This window comes from Empidonax traillii, unplaced genomic scaffold (genome assembly GCF_003031625.1).
Source record: "Empidonax traillii isolate 1590-97213 ecotype Southwest subspecies unplaced genomic scaffold, ASM303162v1 scaffold723:size436081, whole genome shotgun sequence".
Classification (NCBI taxonomy): Eukaryota; Metazoa; Chordata; class Aves; order Passeriformes; family Tyrannidae; genus Empidonax; species Empidonax traillii.
Genome location: NW_020955916.1, coordinates 275115 through 294346, shown reverse-complemented (window position 1 = coordinate 294346; position 19232 = coordinate 275115). Strand labels below are relative to the sequence as shown.

Here is a 19232-nt window from a genome sequence, read left to right as displayed (position 1 = left end):
TAGGCTGGTTATTACAGCAAAGTGAGAAGCTGTTATTTTTCTGTCACTTTTCCTATGACAAGCAAGTCATTAGGTATTGCTAAATACATATGAACAAGGGAGCACACACTGGAAAAAGCAAATGGATAGTAGGAGGCAGGAAGAGAGAAGAAACAAGGTAAATATAATACGAGTTTATTGGTGTAGGTTTCAGCCTATTGTATATAGTAGGGAGTTATGCAAGAAGAAGTAATTATACTACTATGTACAATGGGCTATAACCTTTTCTTCATACAGCAATACTGTTGCTAGATTAAGGGAAAATTCTATTGATCCAGTTAGGAGCAGATTATTATTAACCTGATGTGGTACTTCTTTTGACCCATGACACTAGTTCTCTCTCCTAAATAACTACATTATTTCCCTTCAACAAAAACAAAGCACAATGCACTAAGGAAATTCCTGTATAGAATAACGTAATGATCTTGAGAAACTACAGTCATATGGCAGAGCTTTCATCTCTTGTGCCCCAAAGGTTCAAGACAATTTTAACTCTGCTATTTTCTATCTTCAGTAATAGATCACACTGAACACCTGTTTGACACTAAATTAGCAACAGCTCCAGCAGTTTGCCTTGGCTTAATAAAAACATTAACACTCTGTGTTGGTTTCTTTTGCAATACTGAGGAAGAAAAATAGAATGCAAACCCAACAACTTGGCTACAAATCAATATAACACTGGAAACACTTTCTAGAATAGGGAAAAAACCCCAAAGCAGTGAAGAAAATTTGTATGTGAGGATTCAAAAATACCAAATGTGGATACAAGAGTGTTAACTTCACAGACACAACACAGATTAGTTTTTCTGCTGCTGGTCTCAGCCATCACATCAGTTATGTTTACTGGACACAAGGAAATGCTGTTCAGTTTTCAAGGCCATAACTGAAATGCACCCTTGACCACATGGTTTTTGACTGCAGTGACAGATCAATGTTAAAACCAGTGATTTTACGCAAGTTTAGTATTGTAAGAGTCAAAAAATGCTAAACTGCCACATTCTTGTGATCATTTCAGAATATAAAAATTTGAATCTGCTGGCATTTCACAGAATAACTTTTAGCAAATAAACAGCAAACAGGCACTTCTACATTACCATGGTAATTTTTTAACGCCATCCACTTTGTTTACAGCAGAAAACCACACCATTTCTGTTGACATTAATTCAGCAGTGCAGTTTTTTGATCAACGATTTTTCTTTTCTATAGAGCCATGTATAAAAGCAGCAGGAGTTGAAGTCAGCATAATTCTGCTTTTCTGCAGAAAACCTTCACAGTAAAAAGGTAATCAACCTGCTTGCATCAATGGCTGCAAAATTCAAAAGGAAAGAGATCTGGAATTGTAAAGGGAATTAATTGTTAACCACTGGAAATCACCTTTAGTCCAAAATTATTTATTATTTATATCGAAGGACTCAGAATGAAAACACTGGATAGAGGTAACACAGAATCAAAGACCAGTGAATGACATGAGACCTGAACACTGAGTGAGCAGCATGGCATCTATTCCAGGGAACTCAGAAAAAGTGAAGAGAAAATACAAGAAAAAAAAAAAAAAAGAAGAAATTAAATGTGCATGGTTTTTTTATTTCACAGAATATGCACATTTAAAAGATAATTTCAGAAGAACATTTTTGGTAATTCTGTTCCTGGAGCTTCAATACTCCATGTTATGTACTTGGACACTGGCCCAGTTTGAGGGTCCAGAGCCCTTACTCTCACATATTTCATACTTAGGGTTGCTTCAGAGACACAGATTACTCAGCAAGCATACCCAAGAAGTCATACATTTCAACATGACAAGCCATACACAATGTTAAATATTTAAGAAATAAAAATGTAAGATATAAATAATTAGATTGAGAATAACACTTCTGCAAATAAGAGATTTTAAAAAGTGTCATTACAGAAAAAATAAAACTAAACCCAAGTAACAAACACACTTCTGCTCCAAGGCTATGCTTAAAATTGGTAAACAGTCCTTTAAATATTTTAATAGAGAGTTAGTGAACAGAAATAGAAAGGTTATATTGTCTTTCTATCCCGCTCCTGGAAATTGATGTTCTGTTTTGGCATACATTCTTTGGGAAGGATGCTTAGGATACTTTAGGATTAAATATAAGATTTGAAAGAACTATAAAAATGAGGAAAGGATATGAAAACACAGTTCCTGATGAAAAACCCAAGATGCTCATTCTATTTCTTTTAAGCAAGAGAAAGCTAAAAGCTTGTTTGATTATAACCTGTAAATTCCTATATTGGGAGATAAAATTTGGTAACAAAAGACCTTTAAATTCAGAGGATAACTGTATATTTATAACTAAGGCTGAACACAGAAGCCAGGTAAACACAGACTAACAGGTGAATACTTTAAAAAACAAGAGCAATCAGGCATTGAAGTTATTTAACAATACTGATGGAGTGTTCTCTAGCTCTGGGACCTTATATAAACAATTGAGGCACTACAGGTATGAGTTCAACTCTAGCCAGTTGGTAGAAGCTGCTCTTTACTCTAGGGAAGTCCACTGGCTTGTGGTAAACAGCACAGAGAGGCACAGTATCCTCTCTTTCTCTGATATTCTAGAATGAAAAAAACCCCATAGACTTAGAAAAATCCAAACCAAAACCTAACAAAAACCTCCACCTCTTTCACGACTATTAGAGCAGTTTTTGGACTTGCCACCATTCCTTTGCACTCCAGAGGCTTCCATTTCCAAAAAGTCCAAAGTCTTTGTGAAAATGAGGTAGGTGATGCTCATAAAAAAATACTCTGTAATAGGGCAGACACCTTTTAGTGATCTTTAAGATGCAATTTGCAAGTTGAGCATAATATATGTTTTCATTGTCTTATTTGATATCTATAGTTTAATAAAATTGTACTGTAAAGAGATATGAGTTCCTTGTGTCTTATCTGTACTCCCCCATCTGCTCACTGCACTGTTTTTTTGAGATTTTAAAAAAGTTCTGTTCAATTTATTACAAAACCTTTGGCTCTGCTATGTGGCAAAGACATATAGCCCCTGTGCAAACTAGATTAGGGTTTCATAAGGTAGAATGCTTGGATGCCATCACCACAAAAAGGAAACTGTATTGTACTGCATGATAGGAGCCAACTTCCAGCGATAGCATCAGCAATATTCAGCTACAGAGGGCTGTAAATGCTTTGTAGAGGGCTCCTTCCCATTTCCCCTGGGACAAATCAAAGGTCCAAGCTTCCTCTTTCTGTTTACTTCATGCATTTTGTTTCAAAGGCAGCTAGCAGATCAATACTGATTTGTATTCTAACAGATGAATAATCTTTATTTATTTTTATAAATGAATAAGCTCCTACTAAATTTTCAAAAAGACGCTGAAGATTTAATGTCATTATAGAGAGAGACATCCTTTAATGGTAATGATGCACAAGAAGAATTGGCAGTCACTGGTGGCATTTGTGGTTTTAGCAGTTCATGTGTTTTGTGGATGGATACCCAAAGTACGTGAAGAATGCTGCTTGTCAATTATAAGCTTTCTGTTGCTCATTAACTTTCACACCAGAATTTTGAAGAATCTTCCAGTTCCTGTGTAAATCATTTATTTTTGTGCAAAATTTGGAAATTAGACATAATAGATAATAGAGGAAGCAAGAGCAAAACCAAAGATGGCATCATAAAAAAAGTTTTTCTCACTGCATAGTGTCAACAATTTATCCTATATTAAAAAAAGTTACTAAAAGATGAGAATTCTCTTAATGCATGGAAAATGTCGCAAATTGACTACATTGTTCTTGACAGGATAGAAAGTCCTTCCTTACACAAATAATTTTTCTATTTTGCTCTGTAAATATTTGATTTCACTCACTCTTGCACGGATTAGATTCCTTCTAGGAAAGACTGCAGACATTACAAAGAGGACAGTTTGGGGACACTTGCAATCTCCTCAGCTCTGTGTATTAGGGAAAACACATATCAATCTGCCTTTGCAAACGGAAATCTCCCCACTATCAGCTTTCCAATTCACAAAAAGAGCATAGAACTAGACTTGGAAATAAGAATGTAATAAAAAAAAAGTTTGTTGTCTTACCTAAAATACTAGAAAAAATAAAGAAAGGAAATAACAAGTCTTGAATCTGGAGACCTGATTTAAAGTGTACCACAAGCATTTCCTTTTAATACTAAGTGACACATTCTCTGACATTTATCAGACTGACTTACACACTGCAGCATACTAAGGAGTTTTTTTAGAAGCCAGTGGACCAAGCATCCAGATAGTATAAAAGGATGTAAAGGCTCCATTAGTCTCAATTAATCAACACCAATTATACTGCAAAAATCAGCAGTCACGTTTTACAACATGAAGCCAAGTTGTAAGCTGTCTGAAAGGTTCAGAGAAGCTCCACCTGCTAGTTTTTCACAGCAGACTTCCTGACAAGCCCATATTGCCATCTCCTTTGCACACTGGGTGTCTAAATTACATGCTCTTTGTTAATACATCAAGATAATGTCAATTATTTCTATTGTTTTGCTGTACAGTTACTGTGAATATATTCCTCTACACTGCCATCTTTTACTGAGATCTAAAACACAAATACTTCTATGGGGTGAATGTGCTATCATATCCAAAATATATTGTGATCTCCTAACTCCTGCCCATATCAGGCCTTTCAAGTACCTGTAGTTATGGGGTTGTTTGACAACACTCAGTGATGAAGATGCTGGAAAGAAGGTTTCTAGGCAGTCTGGAGAGCGCTGCTTCTTCCCGTTCCACCAGTAAGTCAAGGCAGAGATACCACACTGCATTAAATGTGATGTCTTGTAGATCAAGGAGATAAAACACCGGTGTCCATCCCACATTTTAACAGCAAAATAAAGAATTCTAAAATAATTCTTTGAGATGTAGTTGTTGTCTAAAGAACAGGAATCAGTGCAACAGCAGCAGTCCAAAAAGAGGTTTCAACACCACTTTAAAACCAAGGCAGTCTCTCACCATGAGCACAGACAAATGGATTTTGTAAATGTTATTTTTACTCACGTGGTACAAAGCAGTTTCTGGTCCAGGTGTGCCCATGACTTCTTGTCTCAGTGAGTCCATTTGTAAACTAGGCAAAAGTGAGTAGTGACTTGGACTACTGCTTTTGTCTCCCTTCTTTTTGGACTTTTTCCCAGTATCCTTTTTGCTATTCCTTTGAAACATGTAGTCTTCTTGACCTATTTTCTCATTGCTCATATAACGAAGCAATGAATTTTCTGTTGAAAGAAAAGTAATGCAAAAGATCTTTGTGAACTGTGGTATGCCTGTTAATCCTGCTTCTAAAACATGCAATATTCTTCCTAAGATCTACTGTCAATTTTAATTTTTCAAGACTATTTCATTAACAAAACACATTTGCTTCTTTGGTTCAGATATAATAAGAAACTAAGCTTTTGGTAGGGCTAATTTATGAATGTTATGGTTTTCTGATATATTTGATGATAAAGGGAACAGAATATAAGGGAAACCCCACATCAATAAATTTTGTCTCTGAGTCTAAAAGAATGAGCAGTAATAGACTTATGATAATTTTGTTTTGCTCTTTTAAGCAGGAGTCCTAATGAATACAAATGTCAGTAGTGCCATATATTTAAAAGTAATTTGCTTTGAACATTCACTGGAGATCATTCACCATATCATACACACTTTCCCTGAATACCTTGAAGCATCTACCAGTTTGCAGCTGAGAAACATCCTGACCCAGAAGCAATGTTTGTGAATTTAGGAAACCTCAGCAGATTTTCCTTACACAAAATTGCCTGGTCTTTCCTTGCATCAATGTGAACTTCTAGTATGCACAACCTCCTGTGGCAAGAGGTGCCTTAGCTTGAACCCAGGCTGCACCAGAAGCCTGCTCATTCTCTTTTTAACCAGCATTTCGCAGAGACATTTGATCTCTTGGGTCTTGTTTCAGATTAAACAGTGACAAACCTATTTCCTCATTTCATTCCACACAAGACTTTATAAACCTTTATTATGTCCTGCCTAAATTCCCCCATCTGATGATGGCCAGTCTATTTAATTGACTCTGGTTTGGAAGTAGCTTCAGGTATCCAATTAGTTTTTGTTGTCTTCTAAACCTTCTTCAATTCTACTGCATTTTTCTTAAGAGATTAAAGAGGCTGGAACTGCACACACATACCCCATAAGCAACAACTGACACAGCAGCCTAAGAATTTGTCTAAATTTGTCCTGTGTTCTTTTCCTAATAATTCCTAAGTGTTTCCTTTGTTGATCCCTACTGAACATTTAGTTCATCTTTTTACCAGAAAGACCTATCATTACTTTAACATCTTGTTACTGGGTGATAGTAGCCATCTCAGAGGTCATAATTTTGTATGTGGAATTCTGTATCCAAGCCTCACAACCCAAAATTCAGAAGAACTTAAACCTCTCTGATTGTGAAGTGAATCCCATGCTGCTCTAGAACGTTTTCCATTCAAAAAGAACTCAGGAAGACAGAGAAAATATGGCATATAATTCTCACTTATGCATTAAAAATATTTAACAGAAATAATCACACATTTTTCCATTATAAAATTAAGGCCAGTTTCAAAATGGACAAGATAATACAGGTGAAATGCCAATATAAAGCTAAGATAAAGTGCATGGCTTTGCAGTCATGAATTTCTTTTGCCTGTTTAAACAACTTCCTCAATCCTAAAATAGGTGCTGCAAAAAATTAAGTATATGTGATAAAGAAAGCCCCAAAACAGGTTCACAAAAACATATAGCTTAGCAAGCAGCAAAATGAGGTTGAAATTTATAGCTTAAAGCAAGACAAAATCCATGCCTTGTATAAAATGTGTGTTCAATTCACTTACCTCTCCTAGTATCTCTTTTGATTTTATTGGGGTCTTCATAATCCCCCACCCAGTTATATTCTACTGGCATAGAAATAGGCCTTAGTTTCCCTGGAAAGAGAGAAAAAAACTGAGATCACGCACCGCAAGGCAGCATTAAACTAATATTCTTTAGAAGAAAGAACAAATTATGTGCTAAGCTGCTATTCTACGGTGTCACAAAAGAGGATGCAGTGTTGCCTCTGAACAAGAGTTTAAGATAGGAGTTCTGTTTTCTTTAACAGAAAAAAAAGCAGCTAAGTATTTGATGGATTTTTTTTTTTTTTTTTTTTAAGTTTAGTAAACAAATCCAGTGTCCTACAAAATCCTTATCGGACTGATGTCTGACACTGGCAAAGACCATCAAATTTTCACTGAACAATATCTACTTATTATCCTGGAAGCCCCTGGCACACACATGGGAGAACTGTTTTAAAGCATCCGTGAATTGTTGGTAACAAAAATATGTGCATATCACTAAAGCACCTTTAGAAACAGCACATTTGCTGGTGGGCCTAAAAGATCCATCAGTGGCTGATTAAGAAAGGAAGTAGAAAACCTCTACATGAAATTTCTTTTGTAGCATTTCATCCACAGAAAGCAAAATACATTATTATTGCCAAATTCGCTTTGACTTCAGACAGCAGAAGATAGAAAAGCTGAGGACCAGCCTGTCTTTTATATTTTGATTTGAAGCAGACAAATTGGTTTAAAACAATGCTGTAAACTATGATTCCTGCTTAAGGATTGCACAAATATAGTTGAAAATCAGTGAAAGTGTGCTATGGAACTTAGTGAGGTTACTTAGAGTGGTCTGAATTCTTGAGAAAGTTTAACAGCATATCGAAAAAAACAGAGTAGCATAGAGCACAGTACCTGTAAGACTGAAAACAAAATGTTTTCCCAATAAGGTCAGCCTCTGTTCTTCTTTACATCAATCTACCAGTCACAGAGCCAAAAATTGGGTAAATAATTTTATTTTAAAAGTAGCAAAGCTAGAAGCAGAGACTTCAGAAGTCTTGAAAATTATTTTAGTAGAGAACCCCTACATAAAGGTCTTATTCCATATTTTTGAGGTTAAATCCATGATACATTGGAAAAGAAAGACTTATTTATAATGAAAACAAATATTCAAACATGTCTATCTCCCTATTGTGTCCATGGAAAACATGCCAACACCATGCAGGCAGCATAAGAGTAAATGTTTTTATTATCTGTTAAAAAAAATTTTGACCAAAAAAGCTGTATGTTGAATAAAAACCACAGGATCAGGTCACAAATACATCACTGTACAGGAATATAATGTATATTTTAAACTTTTTATTTATCGTTCATTTTACTATTTATGGACACATATTTAAGTCTGATTGAAGCCTGTGAGATTTATCACAGAGTTATGAAGTCATTTCCTGAATGGCGATGTATTCAGCTTATGTTTACTTGATCAGAAGTAGCTGTCAACAGTTTCTTTTTCTAGAAATAAAACCTTCTTTTCTTTGTAAGGTTTAATCCATAGTATGTTACTGATAGATACTGCTCATTTAATAAAATACAAAATTGTGTAGAGTCTGATGGTTATCAAAAGTAATGTAACAAATTTTCTACAAAACCTTCAAATGATTTTGTATCTGGCATTAAAACAGCAGTTAAAACTTGTTTCTTTCCTTAAGTTTCATTTACCTGTTACCTCTCCTAATCACCTTATTTTTAACCCCCATGAATTCCCTAAATCTCTTTTCCCTGCTGACTACACTCAGGAAATTTCTTCCTTGGGATATGAACAGAAACTTTCAAGGCCAACTAGCAAATTTATACAAAGCCAGTAAGAGCATGAAAGAGAAATCTCTGCTAACATTGTCAAACAAAGTCAAAAGATTCCAAAAAAAGAAATTATGGAGGGCCTTATTAACCTCTCATGAAAGAGGACTGAGAAGTTATTTAAAAAAAAAAAATTGACACCACCACATAACTAATGATCAGTACACGTTAAAAACAATTATTTCACTAGGAACTCTCTTGGAACTCTCTTTGACCTTCTTTAATGGATCACCATAAGCCAGAAGAGTGTTATTGTCATTTTCCGGATTTCTGTGAAAACCTAAGGTCATGCCAAGCCACAGACCTTATGATAACAAATGCCATGTGGGAAACTTAAGAATTTAATGCTGAAATGTTTTTAGAATATTTTTGCAAAACACATTTAAATGGAAATAGACTTAATGGTGTGAATTCATTAAAAAAGAAGTGAGATCAAACGTGAAAGGCTGTATAACAAATGTGTTAAATAATGACTGACTTTCAGTGCAGTCTTTGATCCATGTCTTTATAACCCTTTCTGCTAACAGAAAAAAAAGGCTAAAAAAGCTATCCTATAACAAAATAATGGATTTAGAAGTCCTTGAAGAAGAAATGTGGGGTTTTTTCACTCTCAACCACCAGTATTAAAATTTAATGTCTGGAACAGAGAGTACATCTCTGGTAATGGAACCGACTGCATTCAATAATTGTATTATCTGAAATACTGGACTAATAAAATTGATATATCCATTTTGAAAACTTAGTAGTTATTTTGCACGCAATGGGCATTGTTAGAAAACCTGAAAACACTTTGAAATCAAAAGGATACTGAAGATTTTGCAGCAGGATCATGTGGTTGTGTAGAAAAGATGCATTTTATGAAAATGCAACCTTTAATGTTGTGCAAGCACACTGCTCCAGGTCCTGAGGATAATTTACACAGCTCAAGCTCAATTTACATCAAGGTTCCCAGGTGGTTTTGGAGCTTGGCTGCGAGATGTACTAAATCTATGCTTCTTCATAAATTACATCTATTTTCTTCACAAATCTATATGGTTACTATAACAACTCCAAAATACAGCTTGTGCTCAGTTTAAAAATTGAGGAAATATAGCAAGCAGGGTGAAAAAATGTTCAAGTGTGTGCTCAGCTAATACCCTAGCAGTCAAAATACCTTTTTAAAAACATGGTATTTCCTCTTCATTTGTTTCTACAGCCTAATAACTCTATGCCTGCACAATTTATACTTGGCAACAGAAAACCAATTCTCCCAGTCCAAAGCTGAAACAAGTTACAATAGCTAAGGGAGGAGTTCCAACAGGTTCAAAGGGAAAATAATCGGGAGTACAAGGGTTTGAGCATCAAAACTCTCACCAGAAACTGTTTCTGAATTTTCATCCTAAATGAGCCAAAAATCCAAGATGTGGAAGTAGCATGAACACATACGCACATCTACATGCAAAATTCTTTCTTAAACATCCTTAACATCCACTGGACTGACTATGTGTCCAACAGATCTGTCCTTGAACAGGCAGCAGTCACAAGCACTGAGGCCATGCTGCTGAGAACTCAGCTGCGTTGGGCAGGGCACGTCTCCAGGATGCAGGACCATCGCCTCCCTAAGATCGTGCTCTATGGGGAACTTGCCACTGGCTGCCGCAAGAGAGGAGGCCCGAAGAGGAGATACAAGGACTGCCTGAAACAATCCCTCAGCCTTGGCCATATTGATCACCACCATTGGTCTACCCTGGCCTCCAGTCGGGAGGCCTGGAGACACACCATCTATAACGCTGCTGCTGCTTTTGAGAACACACGCAGGATCACTCTCGAGGAGAAAAGACAACGCAGAAAGAATCGCGTCTTGTCGATATCACCTGGGGAGTCTTTCTGCTGTGCCTTCTGCAACTGGACTTGTCTATCTCGCATTGGCCTTTTTAGCCATCAGCGCGCTTGTAGCAAGCGTGGGTAGAGCCCCTCTCAAATCTTCGTTTGCGAAGCCCAGCCATGATGATGATGATGATGATGATGATAATTTCAAATAAAGAGGAACTGCTATATCTAAATGTCATCACTTCCCATATAGGCAGTTACAGGAGGTTCATCCAGTATTACAAAAAAAAACCAAAACACTGTCATCAGTCATATTTCAGTTCTGGGACTAAAGAAAAACTAAAGAGTTTTAGAGAGCAGCGCAGCATGAAAGCAGCATGTCATCTCTTGGTAAATCCAAAGTGGTTGTGACCATTATTATACCTGGGAAAATGTTTCCCATGCTGAATTACTAAACTTATGCAAGCCTTGCCCTTTTACTGAGAGAACAATTTCACCCCATATTTTTAGTAAAAAAATATGGGCTTCTGCTAGTTGCTTTTTTCTATAAAATGATACTGAAACATAATCTGGAAGGCTAAGTTGATAACAAAATTATACAACTTATATTCAGAAAAAACATTGATATAAAACTGGACTTCCCTCCCTAAAGTGTTTTCTTTTTTTTTTTCCTTAAACAGAATAAAGCTCTTAGGTTGACGCTGGACTAAAGTAGTATAGAATTCTTAGCAAAATCAATGGCCACCAGAAATATTTTCATGGTTAAAAACAAAAGCAGATGCACGAAAATCCTAAAATCAATGAAAGGTGATTATCTGTATTAGATTAATGCCATACCATATGTCGGTGTGCTCTCTCTCCTTCCAGGACCACTTGTTCTTCCTTTCTCATATTCATAGCAGTATAAAACTGCATCTTCTTCAACCACATTAAAGCGTTTCCGATATTCCTGGTCAAGAAATGAGTTTGGAGATTCGGATCCTGTATGAACCGGTTTGCCCACTATATGTCTGCCAACATCGTCACAGGGGAGATTTCCCTTTTCATCCCTTTAGTTAAAAAAAGAGGGTTTTAGTATATTGAGATAAAACATTGATGTTTTAAAACTGCAAATACTTCAATAAACATGGGCCTACATCAGTATTTCATGCACCAAAACAGATGATGACATCCACCCACATCAGGATCACACATCATATATGCATATGCCAGTTGCCTCACACATCTCTGCTTATTCAATTCTTTTGCAGACTTGTCCATCTCATTGGTTTATCTTGCAAAGAATTATAGAAATAAAATTGATGTGCATCTACTCTTTTTTTTTATTATTATTTTTGGAATCTACTTATTTCTGTGATTTAGAACAGAGGAATGAGGTTCACGTTACTTTTCTCGATGTGCATTTTTAAATACATCATATAGTTTTAAGACATGGCTATGTGAAGCACCGGCAGCTCAATCTGGTTCCTTACAAATTACTCCATATCAAGAAGAACCAGGCATAGATGATGTACAGACATCTGACAGTCTTGCACAATCCATCCAGGTCTAGAAGTTGTACAGGTACATCCATGCAGTACCAAACATGACGTGTAACACCTGCTGATAAGCTGCTATCCCAGGACAGCACTCACTTTGGAGTTTGTGTCAGATCCCCAAGATAATAATTTTTGCTTTCCTGCACCCCTGCCATACTATTTGAAAATGCAAACTACTCAAAGGTATCAACCAAGAGAGCAAGATGTACTGGGTTAGGAGTCCTCTCTTGCACTAAATGAACCAGGGCTCATTTAGTAAATCTGCTGGTAGAATTGTGCCTGGAGATGGTTGCAAAAGATAAAATCAGACAGCTGTTCCTGGGCAGCAAAACTCACGGGAGACATTCAAGAGAGAAGCTGGGGCCATACGCCCTTGCTGGAGTCCTTCTGCCCCTGCTTTGGCAGGCTGCTTTCCCAAAGCAGGGTTGGTGTTGGCTCAGTGAGGGGGGCTGGTGCAGCCCCAGCAGGGCTGTGGGGTCACCTCTGATCACAGAAAGACTTTCTGTGCTGATAGCGCAGGGAGACTCCAGCAGGTAACACAATGGAGACTGACACAAAACAGCCAGGTGTTAATCAGTGCTGCAACCCTCATCAGGGGCTGGCACGAGGAAAGCAGGGCAGCCTGAGCTGGACAGGTCTTTACTGTGAGCACGGAGTTAAGTGCAGAGCCACCAGGCAAACACCCTTTGCCACAGCCCTCTGGAGATGAGGGCTGCAGTTCTCACCCTGTAAGGCATTCCACAAATTTGAGCAGGCACTGACTTACGACCAACACTTCTAAGCAACTGGCACATGGAAATTGTTGGTCCCTTTTTGCAATGCCATCTATGTGCAGTTTATGTCAGCAGCTGTGCCGTCTGTGAGTATCATCACTAAGGCAGCCTGGTTTTGGTATTTACAATTAGTATAAAAATATCAAGTCTTTATTTCAGTAAGAAAAGGAGGGCTTGTTTGGTTTGTTTCTTTCCTTTTGGAATGGCAACAACAAACTGAGAAACACAGGCTAAACAGTTTGTTAATACTCGAAATAAAGACATGATTTAATATAGTTAATCATGGACCAAAAAACCGATGAAATGCAAAAACAAATTATGCAGAAACACTGTATACAATGTAACAGGTGAAATGAAGTATAGTCCATTAGGATTAAGTTGATAAAAAAGTTCAAATGTACAAAGCTTAATCTCTCTGTAAGATTACAGCTTGTACTAATAAGTATTATAAGATTTAATCAGAATTGGTCCAAACTACTGCACTGTCATAATGATTTAAGAGATGTTATTAATAAATAATCAAAATGCATTTTGAAGATCTCAGTTTCTAGAGCAGAACTCCAAAACTGATGAGTATTGAACGATCACTAAAAACACTTCAAAAAGAGATGCATTTCTTATCAAATAATAGTACTTTTGTGATGGTAAACATAATCAGAAGCAGTAAAAAGGAACTACTTCTTTTAAGATGGTTTGGTTTCACGAGCAACAGGTCTTCAGCATATGACTACTGCATTCAAAAAGAAACAAACCTAAGACTGTGTTTAGAGGGCTTTTTTTCCCCAGCTTTTTTGTTAATGGATTAGAATTAAATACTTGGTTCCTTACCATCAATTTTCTGAAAACCATGTCTTTAAAATATTTACATAAGCATAATAAAATAGTTATGAGGGAGATAAAATATTCATTCAGTTTCTGTGAACAGTGCAAATGTCATTATTGACTGAATGTTTATATAATTAAAAGCCAAAAAAATAGTGAACTAGAACAGGTAGTATGTTTGTCTATGTCACTCTAAGACAAACATTAGACTAATTATGTTAGCAAGTTCAACTGTGTTATACATGTCACATTTGAAAATAAATGGCCTTTTTTTTCCCCCCAAGAAATAGTAACCAAATCAGGTACAGATGAGGCAGGGATGAGGAAGGAACATGGGACACAACTTAAGGCTTCACAAAAGGCTTGTGATATCAGCATGAAGTGCAAAGCCACCCTTTTGCCCTGGAATGTTTTTCATATCTCTGAAGAGTAAGAATTTATCACAGAGTCACAACTTCTGCTCCCCACTAGGCAATTTAATTTGCCTTATACCTCACTCTTGGATGACCCCTTGGAAAGTCTTGTCAGTATCAGGTCATACATCTCACTAATTGGCAAGAAGAGTGACTGATAAAGAAAAACTCAGCTACAAGAAACTCGGGTACAAGAGAGGACATGTTGCCCTGACAGCCTTTCTATGAACTAAAGGACTAAACTAATAGACTAGCTAAAAGAAAAGCAAGAAGTAATTTAAAAATACATTGACTGGACATGTGATAGCCTCTGCCTAAGAATACGGAAGCTTGAAAAATTCTGTTTCCTCTTAAATACATTCCTAGACATTACTGTGGTTACTTCTGTATTATTTGTAGGTCATAATTCTCTCAAGATTATAGGAAAGCAGTATCTGTGTACATTATGGAATTACACAGCATCATTTGAGGTCATGTAAAGGTAGGATGACGAATCTGCAAGAAAGATCTGCTGCTTTTCTGGCTCAGAAAGTCCAGAGACCTGGGAGAGATGAAAATGCACGTTCCAGGTGGCAGGTTAGAGTAGCAGGTATGTTTACAGGGAACAGCACAATCACTGCACAATCTAGCAGAGTGGCCACACCAAAACATAACCCTGAAATTTGCTGTAATACTATCTAATCAAATATATCTAAAAAAGAAAACATTATGGCAGGACTAATAATTGCTGTTGTTGAAGTTGAAAGTTGCTTGCTTCCAACTCAGCCTCCCTTGTTGCATCAAGATAATTAGGCAAGGAGACAGATATTAACTCCTTTTCTTGTTACAGATTCAGGGTTTCAGGTAACTTTTGCTCTTCTGAAAGAGGATGAGACTGTTAACAGTCAATTGACTAACTCCTATTTGAGAAAACTAAACCCTCTTTTCTAAAGGCTACTGTCCATTTTAAGGACAAGACACTGATTCAGAACATTGTGGGTCTGATTCAACATATCTACCCTTAATAATCAGTTCACCTGCAAAATACAGCTTATTCTGCAGGGCAGGCTGATAAATGCATAGGAATGAAATGGTCAGTGACCTCAAAAATATTTTTTACATCAAACTTTACCCTGAAACGATCTTTTTTACCTTGGAACATAAGGTTCTGTTGGAGGAGGGGGTATGTAGAGATCCTGAAGGGCAGAGCTGTCTCTTTTTGTAGGTGTGCTGATAGTACTGGATGGCGTAGCAACACTGCTTGTAGGACTTCTAGGAATAAGAGGCTGGTTCAAAAGAGAAAGAAATAATCAAGATTATCCTTAAATATTATACATTTTTATTTGAAAAAGCCATAAACAGACTATAGTTCAGAAAGTTAAAGAAACTGAATTTATAATGTTTTGTGTGCTCTTAAACTGAGTAAAAAAGCACTCATGCTAAGGTCTATGAATGCACATGCACTGTGCTTATAAAATTGACTCCTATGATTACATCTTTTTCCCTTCAGCACAGCAAGATTATTGCCAATGCCCATAAAAGTAGTGATCAGTTCAGAGCTACTGCTGAAATCTTAACGAGTAAATAACATACAGAATCCAGTTAATTCCTTAATTAAACTAACATTGTAAAGAAAAAGTCTAGTTTACAGTAAAAGGTGCATAAGTAGGCATTAAATTGAATGTCAAGTCCCCCCATCTGTTCTACAGCTTAAGAATTAACTGTAAAAGCTTCAGTTTATGCCTGCAGATGCTGTTAAATAAGGTACTGCATCCTCAGAACACACAGAATGAACTGGAGATTATTATTCTTCATTCCCCTGGGCACTCTCCTCACAAAATAACATTTACTCACAGGTAAATAAATTGTACCCTCCTAGCAGAATAATCATGCATTCTAGCTATCATTCCAGTCCAAACAGGATCCTTCCTTAATCACATCTCTCTGTCTATCTCATGAATTAGGCACACCTTTTTCTTCCTTAGTCCAACTAACTTTATTAAATCATTGGAGGAATGAAAATTATAGTAAGATTTCTTAACAGTCTCTACACAGATGCAGAAAAATTAAATTAGAAGAAAACTTTGTTTGCTGTAGTCTACTTAATAACGTCTACCTAATAAGGAAAGCCTTATGTGGCTTGGTTTATGTGATACCTAAACTCAAGTAAAAGCAAAAGAGCAAAACAGTAAGTACAAGAGTATCGTCATATACCCTAAATTAATCAAATATCAAAAAAAATGCTGAGTTTCGCTTAGAAAGAGGGGGTTTTTACCCTATATTTTTGTAATTTAACTCCTTGAAAAAAAAAACCTGCCGTGAATGAAGAGAGTTCACTATACCTCTAATTTCTGACCTTAGTAACGACTGGAGGATACAAACATTTCACTTTGTACTGACAGAGAGAAGTGCTAAATGTTGATTGTCCTTCTGCCAGCACTATTAACAATACTTTATAACAGACCAAAAGGGCATTCCTGTGCAGAATAATCAGTTCTCATTTTGTAGATACTAATCTAGACACTGTAACATTATGCCTATAGTGCAGAAAACCCCAGAAGTTTAACAGGAGGAACTTTCTAAAAATGTTGGCCTTTCATAAACCAGAGGTAAGCTGTTGAAATTTACGCTTATCAAGCAGTGAATATCACTTAGGAAACCCTATTGGTTGGCCAGTTATTGCCTTGTTTTAGGAATAGAGCTGTGTTAGATCTTATTTATCTCAAACATAATAAAACGTATGCTTAAAATTTACTTATTACAACTTTGCAAGTCCACCTTTAAAGAAACTGCTACAAACTGACATAAGTTTTCTCCTTCTGAATGTTCGAAAACTGCATCCTATAAACAGTGATACTGCTTAATTCTTTCCTTGCTCATTGGAATTAATGTGAGTATCCTATAGCCAGGCCAAGGAAAGACTGCCAGTATTTACAGGAAGAGAGGAAGAAAGACACACACACAAAATCAGACAGGTAAAAGACTTTACAACCACTAAAAACAAGACAAAAGTCTGCAAAAGTAAGAATAAAGCTGGTGGTAAAACAGGGTAAAAAGCCCCAAACCCAACCAATAAAAAACACCCTGAACTCCTCTCCCCCCATACACCTTCCAGAGAAACAAAATCCTTATCCTTTAAATTTTCATCTGTGACAATGTAGCCATAGATGTTTTTGAACCACTCACTAACACAACACAACACTGGTTATTGCTTTTCTGATACCTTGCACTTCTGTGACAAGTACACCTTGCTGAGTAGCTTGTTGAACTAATTTTCATTGTAAACCAAAAGAATTTTGTGACCTAGATACTGTTTACATTTGTTAAGCCCAAGCTGTTTGCTCATGGCTTATACCAGCAGGAGCATTTGGAGGAAAGACAGCCTGTTGGGGGTTTGCTCTTCTCTACTTAGAGGAAGAAGACAACTCTCTACCCGCATGAATAGGTAGATAAGAGGAAAGGGAGCCCCAGAAAATAGACTGGTGAAACTTAATAGGAGTTTATGTGATGTAAGGAAAGTCATGCTCAAGCATAAGAGTGATCTGGACGTACAATATGTGCCTGTGGCAGTCCTGACAAGCTGCCAGAGGGCTAGAGGACACAGGTAAAGGATTTTCCTTATGTTACAACCTGGAATACCTGGCTGCAATTATTTAAATACTACTAATACTGGCTTAATTTCTGGAAAAAAAAAATCTGTTTAAGTCTGAGGATTCTTTTTGGTATAATACACAGCCCCAACATACAGGTCAGTTCATCCTCCAGACAATTCACTGGTTGATGCTGGAAATCAGTTTGAGTTTCTACATCTTTGAAAAATACCTATTTTGGTTTATGTTTTTGGCACAAGAAGGGAGTTAAAACAGTGAATGCAACAGGAAGAAATGGTATTTGGTCTAACATAGAAAACCACAAGCTGTCTAGTTTACTGAAGGTAACTGTTCCCATGTCAGACACCTTCAGAAGTGAAAATACAGTGTAATTGGTGAGAGTCTTGAACAGATGTGGTACCTCACAGGATGGCAACGCAGATACATCTTACCAGGGCACCTGGAGGTCTCAAGAGTATAGAAACTGTAATACAGTCTAGTACAAGTGGAAGCACAATCCTGTAGGATTGTCTCAAAACATTCTCATGTATTTTCCAAATTTCTTTTGTATTCCAAACTCAACTCTCTGCTTATTTCTACAGAAATGAAAAGCTGTCCAACTAGTGGAAAAAGCAAAATCCAAATTTAAATTTAAAAAATTTAAAAATTGGCCACAACTTTTAAAAGAAAAAAGTAGTTATCATTACTTCACCAGTAAAGCAACAGCTCAGTAAGAATTTTTACATGGTAAAAGCATTCAAGGTAGTAGCTCAACACACTTGAGGCACCGTTGTACCTACCACCTTGTGCTGTAGGACTTCAGTGTTTTTTTTTATACACAATTAAAAGTCTTCAGACCCCTTGGCTGAAAAGAAAGCCTTCAGAACATGGCCTGCAGGTATGGTGCATCTACGTGGCATTTTGCATTGAAATTTAGAGACCTCAACTGTTCACTTCAAGTCAATATGGTCACCTGGAAGTAAACCAGCTCACGTAGCTCTCCAGTTCAATGGCAGCCATCAGTGAACCATAGGCAGGCACATTGAACAGGAAAAACCCCATGGAACTCCATTCAAGTATTTCTCAATTGGATGCCTTGGAGATCAGTGATATCCCTGAGTTAATTCTCTTTCAAGGAGGAGAGATTTTCCTGATGCAGTTCCTTCTGGCAGGCCTGTCAGGGCAAGGGGGATTGCTGATACAGCAATAAAACTAAAAAGTTTTCAAGTCCAAAGAGTTACATACTTGACCCATGGGAATAGCCTGGCAGAAAAAGTTTAGAATTTAAATATTAAAATTTGGAGTAACCTAAAAAAGTTCCATAAATGACCCGGCATCAATATTAACCCACAATGTCAGACACAAAATCCATATTTTGATACATTTTGGAGTACTATTTCTCAAACATTTTGACTGCACCATCCTCCTTCAGGATCATTAGTCTTCATGGAGCCTTTCCTAAACAGTCAGTTGACCAGGGAACAGGTAACCAACCATCTTTACTGACATCACACCAGTTTCTCTAATGTAGGGAGATAGGAAGTCCCTGTAAGTAAAGTAAGTAAGTAAGTAATGGCCAGTCTTCGCGAACGAAGAACCGGGG

The 19232-nt window shown here is 36.9% G+C and overlaps 1 protein-coding gene across 6 annotated transcripts in view; it reads right to left on the bottom strand.

Moving 5' to 3' along the window:
• Positions 1-19232, bottom strand: part of CNKSR2 (connector enhancer of kinase suppressor of Ras 2) — a 210948-nt gene that overhangs the window by 71320 nt on the left and 120396 nt on the right. For all 6 annotated transcript variants that reach the window (XM_027900407.1, XM_027900408.1, XM_027900403.1 and 3 more), the window contains 4 exons: positions 15192-15325; positions 11352-11563; positions 6870-6959; positions 5047-5261 (listed from right to left, as the gene is read on the bottom strand). In XM_027900407.1, the coding sequence (XP_027756208.1) occupies positions 5047-5261; positions 6870-6959; positions 11352-11563; positions 15192-15325 (651 nt within the window). The remainder of the gene's footprint in view (positions 1-5046; positions 5262-6869; positions 6960-11351; positions 11564-15191; positions 15326-19232) is intronic.